This window comes from Pelodiscus sinensis, chromosome 10, assembly GCF_049634645.1.
Source record: "Pelodiscus sinensis isolate JC-2024 chromosome 10, ASM4963464v1, whole genome shotgun sequence".
Lineage (NCBI taxonomy): Eukaryota > Metazoa > Chordata > Testudines > Trionychidae > Pelodiscus > Pelodiscus sinensis.
This window is the reverse complement of record NC_134720.1, coordinates 49,660,431-49,676,714: the sequence shown is the minus strand read 5'-3', so window position 1 is coordinate 49,676,714 and position 16,284 is coordinate 49,660,431. Positions and strand designations below refer to the sequence as shown.

Genomic DNA, 16,284 nt, shown 5'->3' with positions numbered 1-16,284 from the left:
ATACATGGAGTTAGTCTCCTCCTCATCATTTTAAAACTATTTGAAGAATTGCTGATACATCCATGGAAATTCTGGAAAATGTTCCACCCAGAAGCAGTTTAACTCCAGCCTTCTGTTTCTGCTTCTTGTCTTCGCTTATTCTTTACAGTGTCATGAAAACATCTACTTCTGTTTTTCCCCACACCTGAAGCCAATCCGAACCCTACTGGTAAAACTGCAGTCACTTCTGCGGTGCTCAGTTGATGTCACAGGGTTAAATGGCCTCAGGATGAGAACAGAAGAACTCAAAAATGCAAAAATAACGAGTCGTCCTGTGGCACCTTAGAGACTAACAAGTGCTTTGAGCAGGGGGTTGGACTCTACAGCCCCCTGAAGACTCTTCTAACCCTAGGATTTTAACTCCCTTCTGAGAAGCCAAAATGTAGCTCTCCCTACCCCTCAGCTTTGCAGGTTCCAGAAATAAAGATACGCGAGATCTTTCAGAAAGTAACTTTCATGCTGATGGTTGTGTGAAAATACTAACTTAGGGTGTGTCTAGACTACCTAGTTTTGACGACAAAAGTGGACTTTTGTCGACAAAACTATACCAGCGTCTACACTACCGCTGAGTTCTGTCGACATAACGTTGACAGAACTCGGCAGTTTTGTCGACGCTGGTAAACCTCATTTTACGAGGCATAACGCCTTCTGTCGACAGAAGGTGTTATTGCCTGTAACATTGCGTCCAGACTACGGAGTTCTGTCGACAAAGCAGCTTGCTTTGTCGACAGAACTCAATGTGTCTGGACGCTCTTTGTCGACGGAAGTTTTGTTGACAGTATCTGTCAACAAAACTTCCGTCGACAAAACGCGGTAGTCTAGACGTACCCTTAGCTTCACACTTGCTCATCCATTCACCAAAGACATGGGGCTTTTTTAATTGTCAAATGTTTTTCATCAAGTTTTATGTCAAAGAACTTAATAATAGGAGGATTTAGTGAGAGTAGAAAATATTAATGACTGAAAATGTGTGTAGCTCTACTTCAGATGACTGAAACAGCATCATGTGCCCGTAAAAAGGTTTAGGATTTCTTGGTAAACAAGGCAATAGACCCATGCCCATTTGCAATGTGCTTTCAGAAACCAAAATGGCCAGAGGGCATACAAGTAAGATTTAAGCATTTTTCCCCTCATTATTTTAAAATAATGAAATAAAACACGTCTGCTGTTTGAACAATAGCTTGGCATCCTGGGGTAGAGAAGTGACCTCAGTTGACAAATAAAAGCAATTCTTTTTGTCTTTGAGCTTAAGAGCTGTCTAAATAATTTACTCTTTGGACAGCTTTTTACACCTACTTGTCTCGTCCACTGTATCTTCCAAACCAAGCACTTCAATGTCTGTGAAGTTTGGAGGTACCAGTGGAATCTTTGTCTTTCTTTGGTGACCATATGCTGCTGTGATGGTCTAGTTGCCTGTGTCTAAAATAAGTAAATATGTCACCAGTCATAACACCTCTTTTCATTCAATTTGTGAGAGTTCCTTGAGGCAGGAATGTCGTGTGAGAGTGTATAAAAGCAGTGTGAATACTGCTGGTGCTAGAGAAGTTGTTAATCATAGAATACTAGAACTGGAAGGGGCCTTGAGAGATCAAGTCCAGTCCCCTGCCCTCATGGCAAAATCAAGCACCATCTAGATCATCCCTGACAGGTGTCTGTCCAACCTGCTCTTAAATATCTCCAGAGATGGAGATTCCACAAACTCTCTAGGCAACTTATTCCAGTCTTTAACCACCCTGACAGGAAGTTTTTCCTCATGTCCAACCTCAACCTCCCTTTCTGCAGTTTAATCCCATTGCTGCTTGTCCTACCCTCAGAGGCCAAGGAGAACAAATTTTCTCCCTCCTCCTTTAACACCCTTTTAAAGTAATAACAAGTTCCAATAATTTCCTCATGACTCAGTGAACGCAGAGGTTATATTGCAACAGCAGCTGGGAAGGTGCTCCCCTGTGTGGCTAGACAGGCACATGCTAGCAAGCTATAAACAGGAGGGTGGCCAGGATGGTGACTGGTGCTAGGCACCCCACTACAGGTCAGCCCAGCCCTCAGATATGTAATCAAGCAGCTAGCCAAACCCTCCCCCCCACACACACACCACTGTGATCCCACTGCTCTTCTTAGTGCCCTGCCTTGAGCAAGCTAGCATGTATCTGCCTGCACTCGGATGCAAAGACTGGGTAGACATATCTTCAGTTCCATCCACCTGAGGGCATGTCGCTCGGAATTAAGATTTGTGTGGGGTAATACTGTTTTAGTTCTGCCACATCCTCCCAGCCCCCCACCTCTATTTGTTTCCATCCACCTTTTGCATCTTGTCCTTGTTCTAGAATGAGACCTTTCTAGGGCAAGAGCTGCCTTTTATGTATCTGTGCAGCACCAAGCGCAGGGCGACTTTAATTCCTGCGTACAGTCCTGTAGTGTTGACTGCTGATAGTACGTAAACATAAATGAGTCTTTTGTCTTTTTCTGCCGTACTCTTGTATTCTCAGATGAACAATCACCGACATTTTCAAGTCACCTTTTCTCTTGCACGAGATGGTGCTAGAGGTGGGGTAGAAACAGGGAGGGCGTGTACCAATTGTAAGGAATAGATAGAGAGGCAGTAGCGCAAAGGGTGAGGGGGGCAGGGCCAACAGGAGAGTCTCCCGCTTGTCCCCTGCTCCCTTCTGGCTTCCTTTTGAAATGTACAAGAGCCCCATGCACCGTGGCAAAGGGGGGCCCCGTGAAATGATCATCTGCCCCTGCTTGTACATTTCAGAGACTAAGGTGCTACAGGGAGTCCCCCGTTGTCCCCGTCTCCCTGTGCGGCTCCTGTATATTTCAAAGGCTCAGGCACACTCCGTACGGGGCTTCCACTTTTGAACTGTAGTAAGAGACGCCCTTGTAGACTAATTGAATAGTCGATGGAAATCCCATCAACTATTCGATGAGTAAATTAATCTAAATTTAAAATCCCTACATTGAATGAGCTGGTTTAACTCTCCTCCCTTTCTGAAGATCATACATTCTGTCGCCTTTCCTTTTGTGAACTTAAAATCCATCAGAGCAGAGAAAATAATACCTGCACACTCAGAGGGGAATTCCGGAGGGGAACCACATTTCTCTGTCTACAAAGATCCTTCATTTTCCTAGCAATCGTCAGTGCTTTCTGAGCAGCATTTGCTGAACAGATTACTATGGTATTTTGTCTAGGACATTTTAAAAGCAGCGGCTTAAGAGAAGTCATATTGGCTGATTACAGAAATCTTTATACTGTATCTTAACGTTCTTTGGGATTGGATTTTTGGGGGGGTGGCTGAGGGTGGGGAGGACCATGAGTGAGTCATACTTTAAGCGATACAAACCTGAGAGCTGCCAGTGCACATTATATCAATATATGTAACAAAATATTTACTTAGGGTTTCCATTAAAAGTTCAAACGCAGAAGGTTCAGGTTGACCCCTGCCTTTAGAACCTCTGATGGGAATCTTGGGCGAAATTTAACTCTGCTCTGTGTGTTTTTATTGGCTGCCTTCGTGTTTTATTATCTCATGTAATGAGATCTTTCTGGGTTTGTCAATCTTTTTTTTCTCTGCTGAAAATAAAAAGTTCATGTATGTAACAGTGTGCATATTGAATTAAAGTGCCATTAAAGTCATGATGTAATGACCCCATCTCCTCTTCCTTTGGTCAATATTTGCCTGTAGGGTCAGTACATTACAATATTGGCTTCAAAAGAAATCAGTGTTTTTTTACCTTCTGAAAGTGTTGGCTTTAAATGCTTGTGATATTAAAACTGTTGATCAGACTGTTGGTCTTAGACTTACTGTCTAAGTAATTTCAGGCTTGGGCTCTTGATCCATGTAGAGCAGCTTTCAGGGCATCTGATAATATCACAACACAGCTGTAGGCAGCTTTCTGAGGAGACCCATTTGGTCTTTAACCTACAGAAGTTTCTCCCAACCTTTCTAATGATTTATGGAATTTGTCCCTCATTGTGGGATGGGATTATTACACTCTGACACTGTGACCCATTGTGTTTACTCTCTGCAGGCTACTTTAATGGAATACAGGTTAGATGGACAAAGCTACATTCCGTCATTCCCTCTTCCCTGTACTTTTCAGTTGCCTTCAAATAGGCTTATGTATAACTTTCAGTCCCCAGCCTGTTAAACTACATTATCATCAGAAGGTTGGCTAGTCAGATATTTTGCATTCCTTACTATTGTATAAGTCTCAGAGGGGGAGCCGTGTTAGTCTGTATCTGCAAAACCAACTAGGAGTCCTGTGGCACCTTAAAGACTAACCGATTTATTTCGGCATGAGCTTTCATGGGTAAAACCTACTTCATCAGATGCATTGGAGTGGAAATTACAGAGGCAGGGATATAAACTCATGGTCAAGTAAAACTGTTAGACTTTAAGGGGCCACAGGACTCGTTGTAATTAGTGTATGTAGGTAATATCAAATTACACTTAAAATACAGAAATTAGATGAAAACAGTCGTGCTATAGACTCATGCTTTATTTATACACCTGCTTGCAATGTTACCCTATGATAAATGGGATTTTTGCTAGTTCTGCATTAGTGCAAGTTGTGGGCTTTTTTAAATATAAGGAAAAATATCTAAACCCTGTTTAAAAACAAGCGAATTAAAAGCCTATTAATAATTAAAAAGACCACTGGAATTATAAGTATTCCACAGATCATGACTGTACATTTGTTAGTCCAGCTTTGTGGGAAAAAAACAGAGGGCACTTGTACTGTTTCTTGAAGGTCAACAAACTAGGCTCTGTTGGACCAAGAGATTAAAGTACTTCCCAAGATCAGGAAGACTCGCTGCCTCTGTTAGCAGCCCCTATGACTTTAAAACAGGCGGCTGCTAATATCTCCTTTAATTGTAACCACAATGCTATTATGCAAGAAGACAGCTGCGTTTTCAGGAGTCCAGTGTTCTAGGCCAGTGGGTCATTGGTTGCAACCTTTGCTCCACCTGGAAATGAAATGGAAACTGGCGCAGATCTCTGAGCCAGCAGTGTATTGTTCTTTCTGCTTGAAGTACTGCAGAATAAGCTTGTCAGTCTCATTCTGGTGTTGCCTTATATATTAAAAATGTATGTACTTGGACTGAGGTGGAGATAGACATAGGAGACAGACTTGTTGAGAGTCTCTGGGTTAGGTTAAAAGGGGTATAAAACAAGGGTGATATCGTGCTAGAGGTCTACTACAGACCACCTACCCAGGCAAAAGAGGTGGATAAGGCTTTTTTTAAACTACAGGCAGTCCCCGAGTTACGCGGATCCGACTTATGTCGGATCTGCAGTTACGAACGGGGCTTTTCTCGCCCCGGAGGACGGGAGCGGCGGGACGCCCAGATGCACCGCGGTCCGCCGCCCCCATCCTCTGGGGTGAGAAAAACTGCTCCCCGTCTCCCTGGTCTGCAGGGAGACAGGGAGCAAAGCCTTGGAGCACGCCCGCAGCGGGACAGCCCGGGCGCGCTTGAGCTGTCCCCCTGCGGGCGTGCTCCGCGGCTTTGCTCCCCGTCTCCCGACTAGCAGACCAGGGAGATGGGGAGCAAAGCCTCAGAGCACGCCCACAGTGGGACAGCCGTGGCGCGCTTGGACGGTCCTGCTGCCCGCGTGCTCTGCAGCTTTGCTCTGCGTCTCCCAGGTCAGCGAGACGGAGCAAAGCCGTGGAGGACTTGGGCAGTCCCGCCACCCCCGTCTCCCTGGTCTGCTGGGGGGGGGGTGCAGCTAGTGCCCCCCCCCCAGAAGACCAGGCTTTTCTTGCCTACCCGTGGGGTAGAGCAGCTGGGGGCTGCCGGGTCGGTCCCGCAGCGCCGCTCCGGACCAACCCGGCAGCACCCCAGCTGCTCTGCCCCAGGCGTCCTGATTCAGCCGCTGCTGGTCAGTTTCAGCAGCGGCTGAATCAGGACGCCTGGGGCAGAGCAGCTGGGGTGCTGCTGGGTTGCTCCAGTAGCGCCGAGGAGCCGCGCTACTGGAGCAACTCAGCAGCACCCCAGCTGCTCTGCCCCAGGCGTCCCCAAGTCAGCTGCTGCTGAAACTGACCAGTGGCTGACTACAGGAAGCCCGAGGCAGAGTTGCTCTGCCCCGGGCTTCCTGGAATCAGCCGCTGATCAGTTTCAGCAGCAGCTGACTTGGGGACGCCTGGGTTTCTTAAGTTGAATCTGTATGTAAGTCAGAACTGGCGTCCAGATTCAGCCGCGGTTGAAACTGATCAGTTTCAGCAGCGACTGACGCCAGTTCCGACTTACTTACAGATTCAACTTAAGAACAAACCTACAGTCCCTATCTTGTACGTAACCCGGGGACTGCCTGTACTAACAAAATCATTCAAAGCACAGGATTTGGTGGTAAAGGGAGACTTGAATTATCCAGACATATGTTGGGTAACTAACACAGCAGGGCACGATTATCCAATACATTCTTGGACTGCTTTGGAGACATTTTTTTTTTTCAAACGGTTGAGAAAGCTACTGGGGTGGAAGCGGTTCTAGATTTGATTTTAACAAATAGGGAGGAGCTGGTTGAAAATGTGAAAATGGAAGGCAGCTTGGGTGAAAGTGATCATGAAATCTCAGAGTTCATGATTCTAAGGAACGGTAGAAGAAAGAACAGCAAAACAGAGACAATAGATTCCAGGAAGGCAGATTTTAATAAACTCAGAGGCTGGTAGGTAAGGTCCCATGGGAAGCAAGACTAAGAGGATAAACAACTGAAGACGGTAGTTTTTTAAAGGGACATTATTAAGGGCTCGAAAGCAAACTCTACCACTGCATAGGAAAGATAGAAAGTATGATAAGAGACCACCTTAACTTAACCAGGAGATCTTACATGATCTAAAAATCAAAAAGGAGTAATGTAAAAAGTGGAAACTAAGATAAATGACAAAGGATGAACATAAGCAAACAACACAAGTATGCAAGGGCAAGATTAAAAAGGTGAAGGCACAAAATGAGATCAATCTAGCTAGAGGCATAAAGGTAACAAGAAGACATTCTACACATATATTACAAGCAAGAGGAAGACCAAGAACAGAGTAGGCCCATTGCTCAGTGAAGAGGGAGAAATAATAACCGGACATTTGGAAATGGCAGAGGTGCTTAATGACTTCTTTCTTTCGGTTTTTGTCAAGAAGTGTGATGATGAAGGAATGCCTAACATAGTGAATACTAGTGGAAATGGGGTAGGTTGAGAAGTTAAAATTAAAAAAATAACAAGTTAAAAATTACTTAGAAAAGTTAGATATCTTCAAGTCACCAGGGCCTCATGAAGCATACTCTAGAATACTCAAGAAGCTGATAGAGGAGGTAACTGAGTCTTTAGCTATCATCTTTGAAAAGTCATGGAAATCGGGAAAAATGCCAGAAGACTGGAAAAGGGCAAATATAGTGCCCATCTATAAAAAGGGAAATAAGAACAACCCAGGAAACTAGAGACCAGGGAAGATAATGGAACAGGTAATTAAGGAATTCATCTGCAAACATCCAGAAGAAAATAAGGTGATAGGAAACAGCCAGCATGGATTTGTAAAGAACAAATCATGTCAAACCAATCTGATAGCTTTCTTTGTTAGGATATCAAGCCTTGCGGATAAGGGAGAAGCAGTGAAGTGGTATACTTAGACTTTAGTAAAGCGTTTGATACGGTCTTGCATGACCTTGTTATCAGTAAACTAGGAAATACTATTTAGATGGGGTGACTATAAGGTGGGTGCGTAACTGGCTTGGATAACTGTTCTCAGAGAGTAGTTATTAATGGTTCACAATAATGTTGGAAGGGTGTAGCAAGTGGGATTCCACAGGGGTCTGTTTTGGGATCAGTTCTGTTCGATATCTTCGTCAACAATTTAGATGACGGTATAGAGAGTACAATTGTTAAGTTTGCAGAGGATACCAAGCTGGGAGGGGTTGCAAGTGATTTGGAGGATGGGGTCATAATTAAAAATGACCTGGATAAACTAGAGAAATGGTCTAAGGTAAATAGGATGAAGTTCAATAAGGACAAATTGTTCCACTTAGGAAGGAACAATCAGTTTCACACATCCAGAATGGGAAGCAGCTATCTAAGAAGGAATACAGCAGAAAGGGATTTAGAGGTCATAATGGACCACAAGGTAAACATGAGTCAACAGTGTGACACTGTTGCAAAAAAAGCAAACATGTTCCTGGGATGCATTAACAGGAGTGTTGTGAGCAAGACACGAGACGTCATTCTTCTACTCTATTCTGCACTGATTAGGCCTCAGTTGGAGTATTGTGTCCAGTTCTGGGCACCACATTTCAAGAAGGATGTGGAGAAATTGGAGAAGGTCCAGAGAAGAGCAACACAAGTGATTAAAGGTCTAGAGAACATGAACTATGAGGGAAGACTGAAAGAATTGGGCTTGTTTCGTTTAGAAAAGAGAAGACTGAGAGGGGACATAAGAAGACTGAGAGGGGACATAATTTTTCTCCCTTCTCCTTGTAACATCTAAAAGGATGTTACAAGGAGAAGGGAGAAAAATTGTTCTCCTTGGCCTCTGATGATAGGACAAAAAGCGATGGGCTTAAATTGCAGCAAGGGAAGTTTAGTTGGACATTAGGAAAAACTTCCCAACTGTCAGGGTGGTTAAACAGTGGAATGAATTGCTTAGGGGGATTGTGGAATCTCCATCACTGGAGATATTTAAGAGCAGGTTAGATAGACATCTATCAGGGACCATCTAGATGGTGCTCAGTCCTGCTGTGAGGGCAGGGGACTGGACTCAATGACCTCTCGAGGTCTCTTCCAGTTCTAGTGTTCTGTAATTCTATGATTCTGTACTACCTTACATTTCTGGAGGATTTTAAGTAGTAGCCCACCTAGGTTGCTTTGCAGGGACCTAATATGAAGGTGGCAAAGGCCTGGATCATGTTAACATGGTGTAGCTCGGTGGTCCCCAACGCGGTGCCCGCGGGGGCATTTATGTGCGCCCGCCTCGTCTGCACTAGGCACACCCTAATGCAGGGGCGAACTGCCCCGGCATGACAGAGCCACCGGGCTCCGCACTCCTGCACCCGAACCGGTAGGGGCGCTGCCGGCACTTACGGCCCCGTCAGAAGACCCCACTGGGCCGAGGGACTCCAACAAGGAGGCCGGCAAGCTGACCCCGGCCGGGGAAGGTACCGGGCTGAGGGAAGGGAAACCGGGCATGGCTGAGAGAGGTGCAAGCATGCGCTGTCAACCCGGGTGGAGCCAGGGCTGCACTGGGGGTAAAGTCACGTGCAGTGCACCGGAGGGGGTGGTGCCACATTGGTGTGGCGTTGCGGCGCCGTTTTTTAAAACGGCCAGCTGTGGCTCGGGGAAGGAGGAGGAAGGAGATGTGCCGAGTAGGGCGTGGGGGAGCTAGAGGCGGGACAGCGGTGAGCGCACCTGGCAGGGTGGTAATGCTGTGATGGGCCGGGGCTGTGAACGCCGAGTGGCCCAGCTCTAGCACCTGATCTGGAGCCCAGGCTGCAGGGACTTCTGGGGCCCGCTCACAGCAGACTCCAGCCCTGAAAACTGGAAGGCAGAAGGGAGGGGGGGGGGGAAGAATAGGGGAAAGGGTGGGAGATGAAGGGGCTTGTGCTAATGGGAGGGGGGGCAGGTCAGGAGAAGAAAGGGAAAGGCACCAAGGGACAGGGTGGAGGAGATACAAATGCCAGGGGAGGGAGGCAAGTGGAGACAATGAGGAAAAGGGCAGGAGAGGAGGTGTCAGTGGGAGGGGGACAGGGCGATGCTGGGAGAGGAGAGGATAAGGGCATTGGGGCTAGAGTAGGGAGGTGTTGGGAGAAGGCTTGAAAGAAGGGGTGGGTATGAGGAAGGTGGGGACGGAGCAAGTCATGTGTGAGGGCACAGGGGAATGAGGGGAATGGGGGCAGAGAGTGGTGAGGGGGTGGGCATCAGGGAAAAAGAGGGCAAAGGAGGCGGAAGCAGAGGCAGTAAGGGAAGGGGGGAGGCACCAGGAGGGTGCAGGGGTAAGGGAACGCGCAGGTGCCAGGGAATTCTGGGGGTGAAACAGAATGGCAGACACCTGCAGGGGAGAGACCAGCACCAGAGGAGAGAGTCAGGGCAGGAGTGTAGAGGGAGGTGTTAGGAGAGGGGATGCGGAGGGGTAGCTCACATGATCAGAGTGGGGCTACTGGAGGAGTGGGCACAGGGGGGAGAGAAGGGCTGGTGGAGGGGGCAGGTCTCAGGAAGGCTGAGGGCAGTGAGAAGGGCAGGAGTCAAGACGGCAGAGGAGGGTGAGGGGTTGGGGGGAGCAGGCACCAGGGGAGCTGATGGAGCAAGGGGAGGAGACATGGTGGGGACGGGGAGTGTGAGATTTAAAGGTGCCATGATTTTTTTAGGGGGGAGAGTGCTTTTTTTGCTCAACATTTGGACATCCCCCCCTTTTTATTAATGCAGAATTTTGTTTAAAAATTACAACATAATTAACATAAAAATTATCCAACTAAATTAAGTTTCTATCAAATTTACCCAATTCGCATTTAATATGAAAATAGAAAATTCACATGGTAAGGTGAAAGAGTAATTGCTGAATAATTTAATTAATACCTTTTACATGTAAAATTACTTTTTTTATCTTAGGATTCATATATTAAATATGATGTTTTTCGTATTCTTTAATGTACAAATACAAAATAAGCCGTGAAAAATTGTTGGCGCCCGCCACACTCTTCTGAAAACATGAATGTGCTCTTGGCCACAAAAAGGTTAGGGACCACTGGTGTAGCTCCTACTGCATTTTAAATTGCAGAGCTGCAATAGGGTTTCATCCCTACCCAGCGTAAACAGGGACTGAGCCGGGCTGCCTGCCCATCCCGCAGCAGCCCCTGTCTGCGGGGGCTCCCAGCAGGGAGTTGGGACCCTCCGTGGTAGAGGCAGCTGTGGGGAGGAGGGGGTGTGTGCAGGTGGCACCGTAGATACGGTTCAGAGGGGAACTGGCTTTTAAGCTGGCTCCTCCCCCAGCACTGGCTCCTGCTTCCCCCCTCCTTGCTGCCTCTGATATAGAGGCAGCGAGGAGGAGGGGAAAATGCGGGTAGTCGACTAATCGACTACTCGTTTACCTCAGATGACATCACTTACAGTGTGTCAGTTGCTAAATAGTAGAATCAGTCAAAAGTACCTACATCTGGAAATGTAACAACCTGTCCAAAGGGGCAAAATATTTGTGAACACTGCGCATTGTCATTTTCTTGTACATTTTCCTTGCTGCCTCATTTTCGATAGCTCTAACTCACAGAACTCAAAATTCTTGAATAATTGCCCTGCCAAAAATGACCTGGCAGAAAGTCTAGTGATTGTAAAATTGTAGAAATGTTTCTTGAAAGGTGACTTTTGGATGCAATTACTTCCTTCTTGCCTCACCCCCTAATAATATACTGGCTTCCCTGTGCAATTTCAGGAAACTTTGAAGTGGGTGTTCATATCGCAGATGTGAGTTACTTTGTTGTGGAAGGAACCGCGCTGGATCACGTGGCCAGTGGAAGGGCAACTAGTGTCTATCTAGTGCAGAAGGTAAGAGTGTCTAGGAAGGAGCATGGCGGAAAGGGATCTAGGGGTCATAGTGGACCACAAGTTGAATATGAGTCAACAGTGTGATGCTGTTGCAAAAAAAGCAAATATGATTCTAGGTTGTATCAACAGGTGTGTTGTAAGCAAAACTCGTGAAGTCATTCTGCCGCTCTACTCTGCACTAGTTAGGCCTCAGCTGGAGTACTGTGTCCAGTTCTGGGCGCCACATTTCAAGAAAGATGTGGAGAAATTGGAAAGGGTACAGAGAAGAGCGACAAGAATGATTAAAGGTTTAGAGAACATGACCTATGAAGCCAGGCTTCATGAACTGGGCTTGTTTAGTTTGGAAAAAAGAAGATTAAGGGGGGACATGATAGCGGCTTTCAAATATCTAAAAGGGTGTCACAAGGAGGAAGGAGAAAATTTGTTCCTCTTGGTTTCTGAGGACAGGACAAGGAGTAATGGGCTTAAAGTGCAGCAGGGGAGGTTTAGATTGGACATTAGGAAAAAATTCCTAACTGTCAGGGTGGTCAAATATTGGAATAAATTGCCAAGGGAGGTGGTGGAATCTCCCTCTCTGGAGATATTTAAGAACAGGTTAGATAGACATCTGTCAGGGATGGTGTAGACGGAGCTTGGTCCTGCCTTGAGGGCGGGGGGCTGGACTCGATGACCTCTCGAGGTCCCTTCCAGTCCTATGATTCTATGATTCTATGAAGAGCTCTCTTTCTTCGGAAAACAGCCTCTCCCTTTTACCTCAAATGCATTATAAATGATCATTATCAGAAGCCTACAAGAAACAAACAAATTCAACACATTGAACACATAATTGTATAAAATCGCCATATATCCAAAGAAGGTATTGCCTAAAACAAGGAGTACGTGATTTTGGCCTGCAGGAAAATGTAACTGGGAGCATCAAAGTAACTTCAGAAACAAGTGCTGCATTTCTGAAGCAACACATCGTAATGCATGCATGCTCGTTTTAAATTATTGACTGGGATGAGCTTAGGACGCTTCCAGGCCAATCCTATGTCATGTTGTTGTTTCTGATTTTTACAATGAAATGTGCAGAAGTGCTTTCAGGCTACATCAGATGTTATAGACTCTTCTTGCACTGAAGAAAGCCAAATAAACTTCTTTCTGCCAATTTACTGTGTAATGCAGCAGCAACAGAGAGTAGAATTTTAAGGAACAGCATAAGGTTCATAAGAGCAGTTTTCCCCTCCTGATAAATTGGTCTACTGACAGAAGAGATGCCTTCCATTGTTGTTCCACATGTGTGCTCAGAAGAAAGGGCATCTCTGGTTAATATTCTTCTGCTTTAGTGTGCGTGGTCTGTAATAGGACCTTTCTCCCATTCCCTCTTTATCAGATTTGCTTATGAGTCGTAAGGTGGCACCTTTAAATCTCTGTGGGAGCTTGAAAGACCATTGGAAACTAAAGATTTCTCCCATCAGTAAATGTGAATCCATGGCTAATTTGTCACGGGGGAAATTTGCTCTTGCTGTGCTTGTCAGTCTGGCCAAGAGTGAGTAGGGGTTGGACCACGGTCTTTGTCAGAAGTAGCCTATGCATGCTAATTCCTTAGCATCCCAAGCAGGGCTCTGACCTTTCACTGTTTGCATGCTGTCTGGAAATATTTTTGGGGATTGTAAAATTTGTATGTGTTAGTAACACTTGCTTATCCCATATGAAATTGCTTCTGTAATTTCCCACTCTTGTGTGCTGAGCCCAGTGGCTCTGGAACGTTGTAACAAAGCGTGCTCATTAGAGAGTGTGTGTCTTGATCTGTGCTTATAAAGTGCCACATCCCAGCAACAATCCTCTGTTCTGCTTTGTCCACCAGCCACAGGGGATTCAGAACTATTTCTCTTATGCCGACAGTACAGTTATGTTGGATTCAGTTTCTAGTTGTTTATTCTTAGTAGCTGTTGTATAATTTCTTTCCATGATATTAGTTTTAGTCGGATTAGTGATAGAACCTAATTGTGGAGGATCGAAAGAAATCCATGGGCTTTTTATGGGCATGGGCATGCCACTTGGAATAGCAATTGGAACATTGCCTCTCTGGATCTGTGCATATGAGTTTCAAATGGCTAAACTGCTTCAGAATAATTCTCTCGCTGCAAGACACAGGGCAGAATGCTTCTACCATGTGGAATTGGAAGAATTTGTTTAAAGATCTCCACTTATCAGCAAAAGCCATCCTATATAAGAAGGCTGACAACAGAAATGTTTTGACTTGGGAATTAGAGATGTTAAATTTTGATTAATTGGTTATTGATTAGTCGATGGAATTTCCATCAAATACTCGATTAGTCGGTAAGGGGGAGGAGGGGCGCTTGCTATCCTAGCTGCGCCTCAACCTTTTAAATGTAGCAAGAGCCGCCTGTGTCTCTTACTACATTTAAAAGGCAGAAGAGCTGTGGGTAACACGGGGCAAGCGTGTTCTGACAGCGATGCTTCAGCCTTTGAAATGTAGCAAGAGCCCCGGTGGGCGCTAGCTAAATTTCAAAAGCAGAGGTGCAGCAGTCGGAACCCGGCGCGAGCTGTTTCCTTGTTGTGCCTCTGGCTCCCTGCCACCTGCAGAGGTCGTGCTGGGAAGAACCAGCTTTTAAACCAGCTCCCCCTAGCACTGGTCCCTGCTCTCCCCACTTGCTACCTCTCTCTGATAGAGGCAGTAAGGGCAGGGGGAAGTGACTAGTTAAGTCACTACTTGACTATCCAATAAGCTTATGCTTATTGGGTAGCCGACTAGTCGCATCCTTATTGGGAATGCTGCTACAGTGCCTCATGGGGGTTATGGTTTGGGTGCTGCATTCTCCATTCTGTTCTATGGACTGGGCTTTCCTGGTTGGACTATATCTCCCATAGTGCACCATGGTCTAGTAGGATGCTCTGACTCACCTTTCCAAGAGAGTGAGCCAGGGTATGTCATGGGAGATACAGTGCTACAGGAAGCCTCTCCTGTAAAGGAGAATGAGGGAATGAGGCAATCACCCTAAAACACCCAGGGCAGAATTTCCAAATCAAGATATTTTGTTTTTTAGGCTTTTTTGGTTTGCTTAACTAAAAAAAAAAAATAATTTTCCATGGAAAGCAGACACTTTTTACAAAAATAATTCGTTTATTTGAAAGCCCGGTTTCCTGTTGAAGAACAGTTGACAGAAAGATTTCACCCAGCTTTAGATTTCATTCTTTGTGTTTAACTACTCTTTCCACTTACATAATGCCTTTTCATGCCCTAAATCGTTATTTGGTCTCCAAATGCCTTGGTTTGTTAGCTCCAGGAGTGGTGTGTTATCCATGCTTTTGCCCTGCATGGATAGATTTTTAAGAGTGCCAACCAAATTTGGTATTTAAAATATGGAAGACTTCTCCCAGTGACTCTAACTTGGTAAAAAAAAGTTGATCAAATGTTGGATTTTAAATTCCCAATTTTACATGTGATGGTTATTAAGTCTAACAAAATAGCTAAAAATAACTGAGGGCCTGGACGCAAGAAGGTAATAAGAGCTGGTTTGAAACAAGATGGTAAGGTCACGCTCATAGAAAATAGACTTTCCTTTGATGGAACTATTCCATAAACGCAGCTGTGACATTGCCATGACTTAGAATAGTGCAAATTCTCCCAAAGAGGAAGTTAATTAAATCTACGTATTTAATTCTTTTAGCCATTTGTCCAGAAGACAGGTTGTGTAATGGCTAGCAGTTTAATAAAATCCAGCGGTTTAGAAGTAAAAGTAAATCAAGTGTTAAAAAAGGCAAGAAAATCCCTAAGTTTTCTCCCTTTTGGCACCTCTTATGGTGGTGTTATTTTAGGTGTGAAGCAACTCAAGTGAAAGGTCAGCCATAAACCCCTATCATAATTTTCTGGTCCTGTTTTATAATAGAGATCAAAGATTGGAACTGGAAGCCTGTCTACATGCTGAGTCCAAGGAGTTTAGACATTCACTTTTGACACCAGCAGGTTGTCAGGGTGTTGATATTTTGATAATGTCAAGCTGGGTAACAAAGAGTTGATCGAAATCTGAATTCATGGAAGTGTTGATACAAAAAAGAAAACGTTTAAGCAGAAATCTTGGCTCATAAACAAATTGCCTATTTCCTTTGAGTGCCTTTCACTGTATGAGTGATAGGCTAACTAAGCCCACCCCATTGTTAAATCTTAGGGTTCCCCTCCCTGCATGAGCAGAGAGCAGCTCGTGGAAGCTGAGATGACTGGGAATGTAATACCACCCTGGCAGATAGACCAAAGATGAAGGGGTGCTCGTGGAAGGCAGTAATCTGACCATAGTCACCCTAAACCAATTGAGAGCAGTCAGCCAAGGCGAGGAAACAGAGGAATTAGATGGCTTGAAGGGACTAAAATTGCCCATGTGACTTTGTAAAAATCCCTGGGGGCTATTATTGAACAGTGGTTGTTCCTTTTGCTCATCATTGTGTTGATAGATTGATTCCCTCTGCCTGCTGATCTCTGAAAAACCTCGATGGCAATTCCCATTGATTCTAGAGCTGCCCTGGCTCACCTGCTGCTGACCTTGGCCAGTGAGCCCGTCACAGCTCTCGCAGATGTTTCTGCCTTTCCGAGCGAGTGGAGACTTTTCCAGGGCAGTGTCTATGCCCTCCAGCTATCCCAGCTCTCCAGGAATCAGTGCTAAACCTGGAAACTAGTTGTTGGATTCTGGATGCAGTTTATTTGCCCAAGAGGCAAAAGCTCAATTTTCTC

General features: G+C 45.4%; 1 protein-coding gene across 2 annotated transcripts in view; it reads left to right on the top strand.

The window, feature by feature from the left end:
• The window catches only part of DIS3L2 (DIS3 like 3'-5' exoribonuclease 2), a 260,081-nt gene that overhangs the window by 140,322 nt on the left and 103,475 nt on the right, over positions 1–16,284 (top strand). For both annotated transcript variants that reach the window (XM_075938150.1, XM_075938149.1), the window contains one exon: positions 11,443–11,555. In XM_075938150.1, coding sequence (XP_075794265.1) covers positions 11,443–11,555 — 113 coding nt within the window. The remainder of the gene's footprint in view (positions 1–11,442; positions 11,556–16,284) is intronic.